This window comes from Maylandia zebra, linkage group LG10 (genome assembly GCF_041146795.1).
Source record: "Maylandia zebra isolate NMK-2024a linkage group LG10, Mzebra_GT3a, whole genome shotgun sequence".
Taxonomy (NCBI): domain Eukaryota; kingdom Metazoa; phylum Chordata; class Actinopteri; order Cichliformes; family Cichlidae; genus Maylandia; species Maylandia zebra.
In genome coordinates this window covers 9,761,972-9,780,864 of record NC_135176.1, presented here as the reverse complement: position 1 = coordinate 9,780,864, position 18,893 = coordinate 9,761,972, and the positions used below count along the sequence as shown (strand labels likewise).

Sequence of the window (18,893 nt, the reverse complement as noted above, 5' to 3'; positions counted from 1 at the left end):
CAGTGTCTCTGCCTGTTTGTACTATTGAGTGGACTAGAGTATGCCAGGCTACAACAGCACTGTGGCCTATGCCAGCCACTGCTGGAACTGCCACCACCCAGAGAAGGGGCAGGTCATGGGACTGGCAAGTTTATGGAGGCTTCTGCAGAAAAAAAGTCCTTACAAGCGGTCCCCTGAGGCATGTTGTCATGAGTAATACGCTTATAATCCTGAGCTCATTCTAGCACACGCATTACACTATGCTCACATCAGCTGCTGCTATTTTGTTACCCCCTGATTGTTTGTAGGTTTATTTCAGAGCAAATAGGTCACTGGAAGAGCCTAACTGGAGCAGAATTAAACTCAATAACCTGAATGTGGCTTTGACACCATGGACAATGGTAAACTATAACGCTTTTACAAATGACTTCATGGGACAATACAGCTGAATCCAAAATGGCACTGATGATGTGTCAACACGTCACAGTTTTGAATGTGTCTAGATTTTCCTTTGCCCAATTTGAAAATGTGCTCTCGCTTGTGTGATCACTAACAATGAGCCCCGTGCTCTCATCCCAAACTTTGGCCACACATATTAGACTATTTGTCAAATGACTGCAGACCTTTGAAAGGGGCTTTGTGACAGAAGGGACATGTTATTACATCTCAGACCATTAACTGTAGCAAAGTACAGAGTTGGCTTATTGTCTCTTCGAGTGAACTGACTTATTGTGTGCCAGAGATTGCAGCCACATGTGAAATAGATGGAACCCGAACAGAAGTCCCATTATCCCAATAAATCTAGCCCTTGCATTTGATTTCAGACTACCTTCTTTTACACATAAAAGTGATTTCTCTGCAGTTTCATCATTGTGACCAGCTGACTCAAAGGCTGTGGTAACATCCCTTATAATAGTATGTTTTTATCAGAACCTGGAATATATCTGGGCTTTAGTTCTTAATATTGTAATATTTGTCCAGTTTTATTGCTTGTTTTGCAAAAAAAAAAAAAAAAAAAAAAAAAAAAAAGGAAAGCAAATAAATGTGAGAATTTGTGGAAGGTCTCTGTTTCATAGGGACAAGTCCATTGCCCTCTTCAATATGATTTACACAAGCCACTCAACTCTTATCCACATGTATATAACATGGCTGAAAACCCAGATAAGTGTTTAGAATTATGTGCTGAAAGGCGAGGACATGCATATAAGCGCACATTAGGCTCCATAAATAGTGCTTTTTACACCATGCTGCCACTGAAATTGTCCGGTTTTAGCACTAAGCTTGTAAAATGAATGAGTGAGCCAGTGTGCCTAAGCCACTATCCCTAAGCTTTAGATGTGCTCATGTATTACTCTAACAAAAGTGGATAACTCCCTATACTTAGGCAAAAATTGGATAGCACACTGCCTGCTCTTGCCGTGCCAGTGAGTCTGGGCAACAGAGTGCTGAAGCAGCAGGTTTGGAGGTGGTGATGTGTGTGTAAATTTGTGCTTAAAACTACAAGTTTATAAACGCACATAAAGAAAGTTTTCTTAATTAGCTTGGCGTCGCTCGTGGCTTCTTTTCAGCTGAGTGTCCACCGGCAGAACCAGGGGATCTTGACTTGAAACTTCAGGGATCGTTATGGAGGCAGAAATAGAAAGTGGTGGTAGAGCGCTGTTGCTCTCACTGGGTCTTACCCAGTCTATGTGATTCATAGAGCAGGTAGAGTGCTATGCATCGGGGGGGAGGAGAGGCTGGCTAGGGGCCAGTTCCACTTCAACCTCAGTTGGTTGGGCAGCTCAGGCCGGCATCAGAGTAAGCCCGGGGGTCATCTTTCCATCATATTGTGATGGGGACTGAGAGCCGCTGAACCTCCCTCTAACTAGTGTTCTGCCCTTCAATGATGGATGGCACTTGAGGGACTGGAATTGTACTGTATGGGTCTGACATGCATTTCCTTATTTCCAGTGAGTCTCACAGGGACAGAGTCGCTCTCGCTTTAAGGCTTTCTTACAGATATCGCAGAATTCACTACAGTTCGGGGACCATACAAACTCAATGAGGCCTGCATCCAGTGAAACTGAAACTGTCCTCTGAACACAGAATGAAAAGGAACCGTGCGTTTTTTTTAATCTCTCTCGCTTTTTCCTCTGGTGGAAGAATCAATTCTTAATTTGCAGTTTTATGTTAACATGGTATATCAGGCAGTCAATAGCATACATGCCTCGAGCTAAATAAAATGACCTGAATTAGTCTTGCTTACCCTCATGGCCAAATATAATACAGTTGTGCATTTAAGGTGACATCACTGACATTTTACTTCCATACTGAACTAAATCATCAGGATATTTCCAGGGCCCTGCCCGTGTTTTTGATCCATGTTGCACCTCACTGATTATTTAATCAATTCTTAAATTCTTTGGATCTTTCAAAACTCTGTTTAAAGCTACATTATATAGTGGACTATCCCTAAATAGTCCTTGTTTCAAGGCAAAGTAATTCTGACAGAATATTGCATGACTACGCAGCTCGGTCTCACCATGGATTCCTGTTAGATCTTCGGTCTAATTAGAGCGTGTATTGACTCTGCTGTTTAATCATGACTGATATTTTCTAGTTCCCAACTACAGAGCTGGAACAGAGACATGTACTGTTGGTTTTCATGCAACCTCTTTTAACTTTAGAAATTATATCTTTTTCTTTCCTTTTTTTTTTTTCAATTTCCCTTTGGGTAACTTCCTCTTGGATGGTCATGCCATGTGCAAGGCCCCAACACTTGTCACTCATCTTGATGAGCTGTCTACTGAAACAGTATCTAGCCTGGAGATGAGGTACCCATCAAACATACAGCCGCCACAGGCCCTGAGAAAACAGATGGCGAGAGAAGACACTTTAATGAAAAGAAAAATCTTCAGATGTTTACTCTTGTTGTGCCTTTGGTATTTGCTTTTTTCCTTCAGGTATTGATTTACCACTTAGTTATTTTTATTACCATGGCACTTGATTGCCTCCCACTAAGCATAATTACATGGTAGTTAAAATGTAACACTAAAAAAAAAAAAAAAAAGACATGTTTTAGCCAAACAGGGACTGCATGCCATGCACACCCAGGGTCACAGACAGACCCAGACGACTGCTGTGTACATGACCCAATTTGCCCATCAGTGCATTAAATTTTCATTTTATTATCTCATAATGAAGTATATGTCCTGGCCATTTATGACATTTTAAGCTGATAAAACATTTATGGTGCTCCTTTAAAAGTGCCTTTAATATATTAGATGTTACTTAAGTGAAGGTGTGGTCCTCATTCTAGTAACCAAAATACTCAGTCTCCCAGACAGACCACATTACAACTACTCCTGATTCTCCACTGAGAAAATATTAAGTTCATTTTGTTATTGTATTAGATGATTACTTCAGTAATGTCAAAAAAACATCAAAGTTGACTATTCTTCACCAAACAAAAGCTTCATAAAAGTCAAACAGTAGCAGCTAAACGCAACAGATCAGAACAACAGGAGAGGGCCGAATCAAGCTGGTGTTAAAAGCTTGATGACCCCCTGCCGTCTTCGTGCATATTTAAAAACTGAAATTTTCATTTTCCTTTAATAATTACATATTCAATCATGTTTTTGATTCCATGTGTTATTTTTCCCCTTTCCCTAATCAAAGCCTTGTCAAAAAAAAAAAAAAAAAAAAAAAAGAGGATAAATGGGTGGAGAAGCACTGGGAGATTGCCGCTGTTCTTTTCCTGTAGAATTTCTGCTACACAAAAGGCAATTTTCATATTCCGCTGTGCTACAAATTTGAATTGTCCTGCTCCAAACACATAGCTGTATTGTTGAGAGCATTGTGGTAACAGAGCTTTCCATCTCACTGCGTTAGTACGCTGACTTTCCAGAGAATTGTCAGTCATGCAGCAACACTATCTACAGTAAATAGTCGAATAAAGCTTTGCCTCTCCTGGGTCATTATTTATCTGCCACATGGGCGGCTTACGCGATTCTAAAGATCGGATTTTGTGAGATTATGTCAATGTTTGTCCATACTGGTGGTGGAAATTATGTACCTCCTGTTAATGTTTTATTTAAAGTTTTTCATAATAGCTTTATATCGCATCAATACATGGCCTTCAGTACATGTAGATGAAAAGATACTCTGCTATAAATCCAAGTCTGCCACATTGGTTTCTGGTTAAAGGATATGAATTAAGATTAGGTGTTAAAAGTCATCACGGAACATGCCGTAGGCGAGGTTCTGTAACCTACTAAAAATATATCACCTCAGATTGGATACAGTCTCTGTGTGTGACTTTATCATTTCTATTCTTTTTATTCAAAGCCCTGTGCAGGTGTAGGCTAATTAGCAGCTAATGTTAGTGCTCCCAAGTTAACCATGTCTCACATTGCAGACTGCTGAGATCAAAGGCAGAATTAGCAAAGCGATACCATCTTGATCGAAAGGTGAGGAAGAACAACAAATGGATTATGGAATACATCCGTGTTGCATGTCAATAAGATCAATGAGCGAAAGATAGTGAGCATCAAAGTTCTGCATAGAAATATACTCCAGGGGAAAATCCTGAGAAGGAAATAATTCCTCTTTGATAATTAGACATGGACATCACATGTAAGGAAGGCTTTGATTTTCTTATTGATGAGGGAAAAAATGTTTCCAGTGCAACCACTTTTTTTTTTTTTTTTTTTTGCTGTCATTTGAAAAGCAGAACATTAATATTCATTAAGTATATTGTGCTTCTTGGAACTTGAATTCGACAAACACTAACAGGCCGGGGACTCAATGTTTAGATTTTCTTTTCAGCATTTACAAAATGAAACATCTTCTACCTGCTAGTATGTGGCCATGAAGTGCTGCCACTCTGAAAGGGGCCATAGAAAGGGCCTAAAGCAGGAAAGGAAAGCTTCAAAGGCAGGGACTAAGAAAGAGACATTCAGACAAGAGGAAGAAAGAACGTTTGGGTGTGAGACAGGAATAGACAAGTGACTCTTGAAGTAAATGTCACACAGTAATCAGAGAATGGCTTGGGTGATGAAACGCTCCGCTTAATTATCATGACAATATTTCCCAACCGTAAACTTCACATAAAAGGTATTTTTGGTGGTCACATTTCTCGGCTTCATCTTCTCTTCCAACCTCAGCACTGTCACCAGTCATTACACCATTTTGCCTTTTAATAATCAATTAATTTGCTCCAGCAACTGACTTCAGACAGACACATAGGAGCACAAAGGATAGCAGTTGATCAGATTATTAGCTAGAAATCAAGTTTTTATATGCTGATGACAGTCACAATGTTATATAGTTGTATCAAGGAAAAAAAAAGAACACTTGATTATTGAGCATTCAGTCACAACCCAACACCACAGGGATTTTGTCTGCATCTCCAGGAGTATTTCTAATTAAATTATAAGGAAAACTGAATGGAAAATTTGAGGTTTCCTATTTCAGGAGTAAGAGAACCACAGTGCGGAAGAAGCAAAGTGGGTTTAAATATAATTATGCAAGTATAAATATATTATAAGACTGCAAAAAGCACTGGCAAAAAAACCTGCAAAGCTAAAATGTGTATGTAATCATTTTAATTCTTATTTAATTTAAGATGTTCTTCGACTGTATTGACAGTGACAAATAATTCATGTCCCTTTATATTGTATTTAACTGTGTTTAGCATCGTAGTTAACATATTTCTGAAACTGTATATTTTAATCACAATCAGTGTCTCCCTGCTTAGCATTACATCCTTCATCAAATGTGGCACAGCCCACGGTAAAGATTTAAATGAACAGCATTAATAAAATACCTGCATTGGCCTGAAGAACATATGCAAATTTCAAGATTTACAGTAGATCACTGATGTCTAACTAATGTGATTCAAACTCAATGCGCACATTCAACTCTGTCCCCGAAGCTCTCTCTGAATGAATATGAGAGTGAATACAGCATACAGAGTAATACTGTTTATAGTCTCCAAGCTTCCAAGCTGACTGCCTTAATAAAAGATTTAGGTGAAGTGATATAGGTAATTAGTTTTACTTTAGTAGCGTAAAACATGCAGAGTAACAAGCATGATACATCCACATATATATGGACATGAACTTTATGCTAAGTTTGGGCTTTTAAGGATTCTTTTCATTTCTTTTTTCACCCCCACTAATATTTGTTTGAATGTCCCTCAGCAAGTTTCACCTCAGTCAGATGCTTGTGGTAGCCATCAACAAGCTTCTGGCAAAACTTCTGGCTGGATATCTGACCGCTCTTTCTCGCAGAATTGGCAGAGTTAATTAATTAATTTATTTATTTATTTATTTATTTATTTATTCGGCACAGACCTGTTTTTTAAGCATATTCAGCAACTCTTCAGTAGGACTGAGGTTAGGGCTATTCTCTAGTGTTATCATATGAAGCACAATGATTAAATCAAAGGTTATTTGTAATGATAAAATAAAATAAAATTCTCAAGAATCCTTTTTTTTTTTTTAAACAATCCCTGTCAACCTTTTAATACTGAGAAGTTGTTGTGAAACATTAGCTTACCCTGGCCTAAAGAAATAATCTATCACAGGGATAACACAGAGATACAAATAGCCATTCATGTTTAAATCCACATTCACAGCCAACTTAAAATTATCTGTTAAGTCATGCTTTTGGACTGTGGAGGGAAATGAGAGACTCCAACGTCCAACGAGGCAAAATTTGCTTCAGATGCTATATCATGCTACTCCTTTGAATATGTCTCATAGATAAAGGTATAATAATCATGCTTTTGTCCTAACCTAAATATGCCCCCAGTCAGTTTACAAAGAGTCACTCTCTGCAAGCTCTTTATTGAGATTGGTTAACATGGTGATTAAGCCTTTTTTTTAACTTTCTTTCTTTCTTCCAAAATCCATTTGACCTTAGTTGCAAATAATATTTGATATTAAACAGATTCCCCAGTCTCTGGCGACCTTGTTGCTGGTTACAGGAATGCAATAGCTTGAATTTAAGTTTCGTGATAATGAAATGATATGTTGAACTTACTCGGTAGTACAGGCCCCAGGTGTTACAGATCAATACTTTTGCTGTCAAGTTTCAGGATCCAATCTCCAGTCCGTAATTGGCCGGCAAGCCAAACATACAACTGTCAGCAGAAGCATGAAGCTTTTCTCCACACACATTTTTCAAACACATGTTTGTGCACTAACAGAGAAACAATTATATCACTCACGAAACAAAGCGTATTGCTATCTTTCCCAGCCTATCACCTGTGTTTTGAATCTATTTTATCTGAAGACGCCTTGCGTATGTGTCACAGTTTGACAAAGCCTTAGTATTGGTTGACATATCACACCGCATATCAACTTCTCAATTGGAGGAGCTGGTGCATAGCGTGATCTGTCAGCAGGTGCTAAGGCTTTGTCAGACGCAGTGACACAAAAGGCAGTTTTCAAATACAGGAACTCTAAGACAAAATGGTGGATGGTGAGAGAACTGACAGGAGGTGTACCATCACCCAATGAACCATCTACAGCATATTTTCCTGACGTGCGGCTGGCCGACATGTCCACTCATCAGCCTCTGTCAGCGAGAGGCCAGCCCACTCAGCAAGCTGAGAATTCAGATCTTAAAGAGTCTTTGAAGGAGGTTCTGACATGCGTTTTAAAACTCAATACACATTCTTATCCTGCCATCATGTTCTGTACAGTTTCACTGAGAATTGCTGAACCTGTCTCCACCAAAACAATCAACCATTAATTAACCATTCAAACAGACTGAAGTTTTTCGTTAACAGAAACTAAACTATGCTTAACATCGTCATCTTTAGAGCATCATTTCATGAAAGAAAAACATACTGATCTTGAAAGCGGGGGTTGTTCCACAAAAACGATGCTTTAAGAAATCTACATCATCTTTAGCCACAGTATTATAACAAAAAGAGCTTTACCGTGCTTTATCTCACCCATCAGTTTCTGTGTAGTTAAGGTGACAAAGCTTACAAGCCTGCATGTTCTAGTTAGGCTGGCAAGATGTGAAAGTGCACGTCTGAGGTTACAAACTCTGTTTTTGTTCTTCTGGATTCCATTACAATGAGCAAGGAAAATGTGCATGTCAACACTATGTTTGTGCACTTGTAGCAAGTTTCAGTCCTTTAAAAATGTACTCCTCTGGAGAGAAAAAAATGTTTTTGGTAGCTTCTGCTTACTGTGCTTACTGAGAACACTTGAATAACAAGGCTTGACATGTCATAGCTAAAGAAATACAAAATCCTGGTTTCTTGTTTTTCTTCCCAGAGGATGACAGCCACACTATGCATTCACACCCAGTTATTATACCGATAGCCACCACACACACACACACACACTAACGTCTGTGATCTGGGATATTTCTTCTTCTTCCTTTTGTTTGTTGGAACTTCTGTAGTCATTTACCTCATAAACTGTTTGCAGGTACCACAAATATACCGTTGATATCTCTTGCACACTCCCAAATGATTGTAGCTGGGTTTTTTCCACTGTTATCCCTCCGTAAGCTGTAGGTCTCTCATATTTGTTCACCATCGATCATAGCGGTCTGGCGCGTACGCTGGAAAGCAGCCGGTGGGGAGAGGCAGCATTTGCAATCAAACAGAGAGGAGCAGTGTGAAATCTCAGGAAGAGGCAGCTTCCCCCATACCCGTGGGCAGGGGATCAGACGATGAGGAAGCCTGCCTCAGACACTCAACACCTCCCACTGGCACCCTGATGCAAGCAGCATGCAAACCCACCCCTCACATGTATCTGTCAGCCAGGGGGTTAAGCTCTGTGTGTACCCCCACTCTGTAACTGCACTGTGGAGTACATGTTATGCTACTGCAGCTGAGGTGCTTTTAGAAGCTTGGCTAAGGTTCACTGCAAGTCGCTGATGTGGTTCTGAATTTGGGAGAAGGTAGAAATTGCTGTTTTTCTTTTCCATGATATTGCTTTAAGCAAGCAGATGGGACTGACCCACTATAAAAGGAGAACGCTACAGGTGCAATCTATCTGTGAGTCTAGAGGAAAAGGATTCTGCTGTGCAGAAAGGAAGTAATGTCATTGAGTCACTGCTCTTCAAAACCAAATCGCAAGCTCTCTAAATCCAGTCAGCCTGTTTCAGCCACTGGCATAATAGTGCTGTGGTTTGCCCATCTGTTCTCAATTGTCCACCTTGGCTCGCCATCCATGACATACACGACTATAAACTCTAAAGGGTTTGTTCCAGACTGTGAGCAGATTTATTTCAGGTATAGGTACAGCAGAAAACAGGCTTGAGTGGGTGAGAAAATACCTATTTTCCCACTGCGCCTTTGGCTGCTCCTTCAACCTGTGGTTGACCCATTTGCTTCATTGTGTCCACCAAATATTCAAACAATGATCATTTCAGCTAAGCGTGGGAGTGTGTTTTGATGCACAGAGTGGACAGTTTTGTGCCACACTGTAAGTGGACTGTAGTACAGCTACAGATGGCTAATGGCCACAGCAAAAGGCGGACACAAAAGTATAATTACCAATATTGATTTTGTGTGTGTGTGTGTGTGAAAATGGATTTGAGTGTGACAGAAAGGTCAGTAGAAGCAAATGTAAAAATTTGTGCTTTCACAAATGAGACACACTATCATAACATTCTGTCATCACTACACAATAACTAATCCATTATTATTGCACGTTAAAAACTGTTTTGAGCTGACATGGGTGGCTGGGAATGACACGCACTGCAGAGTGCTAATGACAGCATGCAGCAGCACAGCGAGCTGAAGTTGAATATACCCCTGCTATTCGCTAAATTGTGCATTAAGAACAGCTTGTATGTCAAAGCTAGATTATAAATAAAACCATATGAAATTTAGATAAAGCACTAACAGTCAAGGTAATGGCCTACTAAAATATCTGACATTAAAGTATCTGCTGTATGTTCTCGCTTAATGACGTGTGATATGTACTTTGGCACCGTCGGAAGAAAATGGCAGACTTTGGCAAGCTAGTCGTGTATTTAGCTGTCACTGCTGATTTTCTGGCCCTTGATGATGATGAGCGTGGCTCAGAATGTGCTCTAATTCCTGTCAGTGGTGCATGGCATCATTTCACATTACATGTTTTCTTTTAGTTAAATAATTCCACATTATATTTTGTAAAAAAAATAAAAAATACAGCCGACCTGAAGTCAATAACCAACCTGACAGTGAGTGAAGACGTCACAGTATTCAGTGTTCCCCTATATGGCATTTATCTCTACTGAGTTCAAAGAGAAATCATAAATTAAACAGACCAACAGGACATTTGTGAATTTCAGGAGTTTGCGGTCCTATATGCAGACACATAATGGCAATGCCTAATTTATAAGGAACATGCCCAGTTGTGGCATGTGAAGTCTCTCGGAAACCAGTACAGTGAAGTCTTTCCTTTTTCCTGTACAGTAATTCATAGATGTGGAGCTGTGCTGATTTTAACACGAGGCCCTCTTGGTGTGGCATAAACCTCCTGGAAGCTGTGGAGAGGTTTTAATCAAGTGTGAAATCCTTTTGGGGTAGATTCCTACACAACTGTGCCTGCGCTTAGAAACAGACTCCTCAACCCTCTCTCCAGCTCTCTTCCCATGAACATCTTTTTGTAGCAAGAGTCCACTTTGCTGCAGCGATGCATACAGACAATGCTCTTAGCGGAACTGAGAAAATGAAACTCCAGTCATCTTGCATGAGGCAATAAACACACACACACACCTCAACGTGTACATGCTCGCATTCCTCATTTATTGTAGCTCCTTGTTCTTAATCAACCATAAAAGTGTTGTTCATTCTTATGAAATTAATATTAGTTCGCTGACACTGACCTACTAAACAGATATAGGAATTTGCCACTTAAGCATAATGATGTAATTAAGCATGAGTAAGAACAGTGCTCAGTTGTGAAGTGAAAGTATTAAATAGCCTAAACATCTAGCTGTTTAGGATTACAGGAACAATGAGATTAACTGCAACAATAGATGCCCGATCATTATTATTATTATTTTAATAAACAAAGAGGTAATTGTATGTAGCTTACCCAGGGGAAATGAATATTTTAGACACAAATAGGGACAATGAATTAAGCTAAATGCCATGCTTTTATTTTTAGTAAACATCAGAGCTTTTAACATCTTTAGCACACAAGCTTTTCCCACTTTCGCCTTTGATTGACTGAATTTTCGTTGAACCAGATGCTGTGCTTTTTTCTCTGTGTTTTTTCCCGTAGCCTCAGAGATCTGGCATTTTTGTGAGATAATTATCTTGCCACTGGTCATGAGCACAATACTGATGTTGTGTCTCACAGGCTTACAGTCAAACTGGCATTTTCTCTGTTAGCTGTGAACCGCTGCCTCTAATACGTCACCTCTTGTGGTTACATCATTCACATGCACCAGCTTCTTTCAGCAGCGGACTTTCTGCTTTCTCAACAAGAACATTTGCTCTCATTCGCGCGCCGTCCTGTAGCCGCAAAACAAGACAGCTCTCCCACGACGGATGTCTCGTTCGATGGTGTGGTCACTATTGTGGCATTTGCAGTAATGCATTTATCACGGCAATCAAAAGTTTACACATCAGCGACATTGCACGCACACGCGGATCTCAGCTGTCTGCTCTTCAGACATTGATCTGGCCATCTCAGGCTGAGTCTGAAGGGATAACAAAGATAAATTGAGTGGTATTTAAATTTAATATGGGCTGTATGTTTAGTTTGTCAACAGGTGGTCTGCTTAACCAGTCTGCTGCCTGGCACCTGAACATTAGCGATGAATAAATAAATGGGGCCTTTGTCGCTTTTACAAGCATGAGAGAAACATGTGAGTTGTGAGAGCTAGCTGAAGCAAACTTATTTTGGAAGATTTCACAGCTTCCACAGTGAAACGAGGTCACTGGGTCGTGGACCCATTTATTTAATTAGGAACAGTTGAATAAAAAATTGATGAGAATCAAGGGCAGGGGAACTCATTTCAGTACTGTCAATCAATAACTCATTCAGCAATGGTTTTGCCCAGAGGGATCGAGCTATTCTCTCTGTAACCAAACACTGTACTTCCCCAGTATGTGTGGCTGTTCCATTATGTCCATTCCTGTAGTTTTTTTTTTTTTTCATGTTGACACCTGCTTGGAGCATCAGTTGCAGCATGCAAATCACAACTAATAGAAATTAACTCACTGCTGTTGAACATGTTAACAACACGATGATATATTACAAACATAGCAGACAAACTGCTGTTGGATACTTCTAAATGACATAGACACAGCATGCCGTCTCTTGAATGTATCACATCAGCTCGTGGGCTACACACACACACACAGTAGTGCTCATTACACAGTGCATAGCAACAGCTACATAGCAACTGCTGCTTACTGCTTAGCAACAGCTGCAAAGATCTCAAGGAGGGGGGTGGGTTTCACGGGGTGTTTCAAATGACACCATTTCTGTTCACAAATGCCTTTTTACAACTTTTTTTTTAAATGAAAATTGCTCCAGTGTTTGTCGCTGTGAAACTCCCTCTGATGGTGCTTTTCTTCTCTCTCCTGCCCACAGATATCCGCTCCCTCCCTGATGTGGCAATGACTGGAAACTGCACAACCGAGTGCAGTGAACTGGGCCATTCAGACGCCTGCTGGATGCCTGGGCATCCCTCCCCTGTACGCAAGACCAGGAACCCCCCGAAACTCTCCACCTTCGTGCCTTACCAAGACAGAGGGAGCCTGGGACGCCTGGCTAATGGGAACGCCAGGCTGGGTGGTGAGGAGCATCGGCCGCGCCTTCCGCCCTCCCGCAGTGCCTATTCCAGCAGTGGTCATGATGCCAATCAGGACTGCCCCTTAGAGGAGGTGCCCCTGAGCGTAGCCTCTGAGTTTCCACCCACCTCTCCTTCTGCTCACACTCCAAAAAGAGAAATTTACCTGTGAGGAACATATTCATCTGATCAATACACAATTAAAGAAAATACACACTCCCCTCAAGAAGGAGAAACAGGCTGTCCACACATTGAAGCCAATGCCCAATCTGAAGTTAACAATATAGGCTGTGACCCATTCGATCACTGCTTTTCTCATTTTCTCCTTAAAATATTAATTTATTAGCATATTTATGAGTGACTCCACAAAGTTAATTGATGCACTCACTCATTTATTTATTGGAAATCTTGATGGGATACAATTCAGTCAGATGAATAGGAAACACAGATTGAACCTAATCATTACTGTAGTTAGCAAAGTCCCATTCTGTGAAGTGATCTCTTGAAACTGAAAGTTGTGATCAGTGCTCTTGTGCCATTGCTACATCTAATTTAATAGACAGCCAGTCAGGCCATATCAAAAGGCTTAACACTTTTGACTAACAATCAAATAAAATGGTCTATCTTAATGTACAGTGCTGTAAATACATTTGAATGGTGTGTTCTACATATATTTTTGTCTGGCATAAGCTGAAAAAAAAATGCCTCAGAGTTTTAGCATATTTAAGCTTTTCTTTATGCTGCTGTTTAAACTTGATTAAAAACCATCTCCCGGAGTGGAGCTCAATATTGTGGAAGGCATTTATCCGCTTCACACAATCACACACACGCACCCCCTTCGACCCCTAATCATAGTAGAATGGCCTTTACCTCTGCTCCCTGTAGAGCTCTTCCACTTGGTGGAGAGAGCTGTGTGGCAGCATTTAAACTGACATTATGTCCCACTGACTCGCAGCACTGTGACCTATCGTTCATCATGAAAACGGTTGACTTGGCCACAGTACCCCAGAGTCACAATGACCAAACGCAGAGTACTCGCGAGACACGTTCTGATTGGCTTTTTACTCTGCTGATGACAGTATACCAGTGTATCGGTTGAGAAAGCTCTTCTCTGTTGTGACAATCAGATGGGCTCTCTGTGTAATTCACAGTCCATTTTTTCTAAAACTCATACTGCTTTCCGCTCACGGCTTAGGAGAACTTGTGTTGATCTAATGAAGGCCTAAGGAATTATTTACAGGAAAGGGCACTTGAGTGTTGAGAGACACTAGAGAGATAGAGCACTTATTGAGCGTGAATATGATGTGAACTGGATAGGTGGTATGTGCTATTTTCAATGTTAATTGTCAGCTCTCACTGGACACAGGCTTCTGCAGAGGTGAATTCAATACACACTGAAGTGAGTGATTTAACAATGTTGGTCTGACATGAAAGATTCCAACAATAAAAGCTGAAATAAATATGTAATTCATTTCAGTAAATGAATACCTGCAAATACAGTGACAGTGGTAGGAGTAAGGCTCAATTTTGCCGCAACTGCCTGTTAATTATATATTTCCTTGTATTGAGGACAACATGCTTAATAAGTTATTAGGCATTTATCCTCCTCTGGCTATTGAGTAGAGAACAAAAACAGGGCATGCCCATGGGCTTCATTTATCTTCGCAAAGATTTTCCAAGTGAATCTGAAGGATACTGTGTGTCTGAAGGACACCATGTATTAGTCAGTAATTGGGTGTTAATGATGACTCCACTAGCCTGCCTTACAACATCGAAGAGCTAGTCGTTGTCTTTGATTTAAACATTGATTTGATTAGATTTGTAGATACCTTTCACCTCTGTATAGTATTTCCACAGTAAGACTGTGTCTCTGAATAAGGGCGGAAGAGCCTGGAATGGACATTTCCTAATTAGGGTGAGTAATAAGTCCTGAGCTGGGGCATGTGTGAGCATACCCCAGGACACGGCACCCACCAGATAATGCAAATCCACCCACAGAGCTACAATCAGTTAAAGGGGGTATTTTTTTATCAGCACTTACCTCATCATGCTGCCATTGAAAGCCACGTTTAGAATAATTAACGCAAAAACATATGGAAATTACTGGACATGGCCATGATTAAATAAGGTGGGCGATTATCCTGCCTTGAGGGGGAGAAAGCACATTATGCTGTTTTCAAAGCCATTTAGCGACTTACGTAAAATTCAAACAACAGCCATGATACACTGTGATTAAACCCCCACGGCTCTCCCGAGCTCCCCTCTCATAGCTGTGGCTAGCTGCTTCATGAACTGAAAACAGCGGGTAAGATCACTGACCTGGAATTAATAACAAGTGAGAGAGATACCAATGAGGGATAAAATCAGTGTCACATAGCTTCAGTCAAAACTCGATCTGTCTAAAAGCATTGACTGGATTCAGATTCAGCTCCAGCCTATGTGTCACGATGTAAATTTGGAATACATGTTTTGATTTGTGTCTTTGATCACAAAAAAATATCTATATATATGGAATAAATAGGCTTTTAGCAGATGTGTCAGAACTGTCGGTTGCTGATCTGAATGGATAGCGAGAGTTTGATTTAAGTCCAAAACAAAAACAAGCCTGGGTTTCTTTTCCCACTCTCTTGATAAGTTGGACTCTCTTGCTCCAGCCAATAATGACCTCCTGCTACTCACTTCTGGAACAATACATCACCAGGTTTGACCTTTCTTTTGAACTCATGCTGAATGAACTGTGGTTACTTCTTTCTCAAACACAGAACAGTTCTCCTTGATCCAAGTAAGAGGACATCACGGAGCACCTAAATACACTCGAAACTATGTTGAATAATGTTTAATTTGTACTTAACATTGATTTAATGTTGAATTCACTTGAGTATCTTTTGCCTATCTGTAGTGTGTATTGTATGGTGATCATTTCTGTGGACAGATGGACAAATTACCGTTCTGAAATTGGCAAGAGATTTTTTTTCTTTTTCTTACTGATCAAAGACTCTTAGCAAACTGGTTGTGTGAAAAAAATAAAGAAGTCTGTTGGTGGTGTAGTGTACATAGATCTCCACAACGCTGTGCCTGCTGTCAGGCAGGCAATGATTTTAGCATGAATTCCAAAGATAATTGGTAGATACTGTTTACTCTTTTTTCTTTATTTTTAACTTTCTGAAATGTCAGTGCTGGTTCATATTCAGAAGGCCCTCTCCCAAACGAACTGAAATTATCTGAACATTTCATTTTTTCACTGTTCATCTAGAACAAAGACAATTGCCTTGAAAATACGTCTTTGCAAGAGAGAATCTAGTTGTTATCCTAATTGTTGGTATATTTATATAGGATAAAATGCTTGTGATGCCATGTTTTTGTACAGTTTTATGTACATACAAGTGAAGCTTTCTAAAAGTACTGAGAAAAGCCGATGGCATATAAAAATTGTAACATGTTTTCTTGAGATGTGCACATCTTGCCTTGGTTGGATTGACCTTTGCTGAGTCAGTGTGAATGTGGCCGTTCTATGCCTGCACTGTAGTCATTCACCGGCTCCCACCTCCTGAGGACTTAATCAGTTTTTATGTTTATCGTGAACAGTGGATTGTCTTATCTTACCAGTTTGTTAAATCCTGTGTTCTGCTTTGTTCTGTTTCAGCATGTTGACAAATTCTCTTGTAATACTGTAAGTCCTCATGAACTTTGTAATAAAATCACTTCAGGGAAAAATGAACACTGTCAGTGTTTTCTTTGTTTGTCGTCATTATTCATCACTTCCGGTAGCTAAACAAGTGTTTGGATGTTAGGGTTTGGGGTTTGTTTGGTTTTTTTTGCTTTTTTGTAAAAGGTTTTGCAGCCTTAGAGATACATTGTGTAAAATGCATCTCACTCCAGGACCTGGGCTCATTAAGAAGAACTAGTATTCTTGTCATGCGGGAACAGGCGGCTTATTTCTCAGTCAGGAAGCCTCTGAATGTTGAGAGGGAAGCATTCCGGAGGTTGAAGTAGGAAAGTCCCAGGACCTGTGTTCACTACTTCAACTAGAAAAACAATGTGCCAGAAGTACACAGACCCAGTCATGCACTTAGGAAGGAACATTCATTCAAATTGCTTGTTGCGACACATTTAGTGCGAGGATAACAAGGTTGCTGCTGTGTTTTTAATATGCATGTGACTGTAAGATATTTAAATGCCATGGCTTGAAGTCAGAGAGAATAGATATTAAAAAAAATACACTATCCTATTTTTCTTTTTCTTTATGTGTACCTACAGTGTATGTTACTTTAATACAACTGCTGATCTGAAACATATTAGTTAATTATGCGGTAACAACAATAACGTAACATATATAATCGAGAAAGGTTTAAACACAATATTGTGTCTAACAGCACAGCAAAAAAATCCCTGTTTTGTTTGTTTAGTTACTCTTCTGGGGCGTTTTTTCACCTGAAAACAGAAAGCCCACATCCTACTGAATTTACCAGAGGGGTTGGATGATATAGATGACAAGAGACTGCCCTAAAGATGAGACAGTGAAAAGCTCCAAATAGTTCATAGTAATGCCAACAGCTCTGTAAGGCTATAATACTGTACCCTCTGAATCCACTCTTCAAACTACACAGTGCATTTTAGGTACCAAAGGAGGAGACAGACGCCCAATGAATGTCAGTCTTCAGCAACTTCTCCCAACTCCTCCAGGGGGATAGCCATCCAAACCCAGAACAGCTGCTAGCCTAGTCAGCCTTTTCCCAGCTAGCTATTCTTAGTAGACTTCTGTGAGTGGCACTCACATCAGGTGAACCTCCCTCAAATGGCTACTCACTGCATTTACACTGAGACCAAATGATAAATCAAGACATTTGTCTTGTGGCACAACTACCTCTACATTTCCTCTTTACCAGTAAGGCACAGTACAGCACCCAACTCTCACCGTCTCGTTATCCTTTCTTGCTGTCATTTCCCCTGAGACCAAGTATTTTAAGAAATGTTTGATACTTTATGTTATATGATTCCCCTTTACTAGAAAGGAGAGTGCTATCCTTTGGCAGAGCAGAACAGTGGCTTTCAAATTTAGATGTATTACACTCAGCTGAAAATCATTCGAATAAGCACTGGAGGTCCTCCTGAAAGAGGCACAGAAAAACACTGGAAAGCAGATCTCCTGGCTTTTCTCAAGCTATGTCTTTAAATCACATCTGGAAAAACTACACCAATGGAGTTGAGACAATGGCAAAGTTTGCCACCTATCCTGTCTAAAATGCAAATATAACAGCTGGCAGAAGTGGTTTTAACATCCCTTACTCCTTAAGAGCTATGGAATCCCTTGGGTAACCCAGGCATAAGCCTTCTTTTAGTCTGCAAACCAATCCAAAGTAAATTGGACTGGCAGACTTCCAGCCCCCTTGATCATTTGTTAGAAAGTAAAAAGCTGGTCCACTGTTCTACAGCCTCAACAGAATCTGTGTTGCCCCTCTGAGAGCTCAGATATGACCATCACTTTTAAGCTCTTTTCCAGTACACAGCGTAGGGAGGGAAGGAGGCTGAGGATATTGGCGAACAAGCGCCCCCCACCCCCAGTATGCAAAAACAGATCATTTAACATGGCTAAGTGAATAACTGTACTCTTGTTTTTCACAGATTATCTCAGTGAACTGTGCTAAAAAGAACAAAAGGGGGACACTGATTTCATAAAATGATTTCACAAAATCACATTTAATTGGATGTGTTAAGGATCACTGTTTTCATTCCTAAATATTTCTTTTTCAAGTAAAATTTCATATTCACTTTAACATTAGATCTACCCATGTGAATGCGATGCTATAATCTAATAAAAAAAAAGCAACACATTTACCCGGTACAATGAGTATAATACTTTAGATGCACTGAATGGCTAATTACGAAGGAAGGGAAGCATAACGCTCTTTTACTTCCTTCCGTTTTCACCTTTTAGCCTTTAAGTGGAAAGATATATCCATGTCAAGATGTAGAAACTCTCAAAATATTCACACTATATACACACACTGTGCAGGGGCCTTAAAGGCTTGAGTTTTTAAGCCTTTTACACATACCATTACAGGCCATCACAAGTCCATGTCTCTTGAGAATGCAGTGTACTGTATGTTCTTGGATATGGTGTAGATTCAACCTTTTTGCTCCCGTGGAGCTCGCTAGTAGTGCTTAGC

At 40.1% G+C, this 18,893-nt stretch overlaps 1 protein-coding gene across 1 annotated transcript in view; it reads left to right on the top strand.

Moving 5' to 3' along the window:
• The window catches only part of pcdh1a (protocadherin 1a), a 115,592-nt gene extending 99,148 nt beyond the window's left edge, over positions 1–16,444 (top strand). The window contains exon 5 of the mRNA XM_076889013.1: positions 12,528–16,444. Within this exon, the coding sequence (XP_076745128.1) occupies positions 12,528–12,898 (371 nt within the window). The 3' untranslated portion in view covers positions 12,899–16,444. The remainder of the gene's footprint in view (positions 1–12,527) is intronic.
• The last annotated feature ends 2,449 nt before the right edge of the window (positions 16,445–18,893 follow it).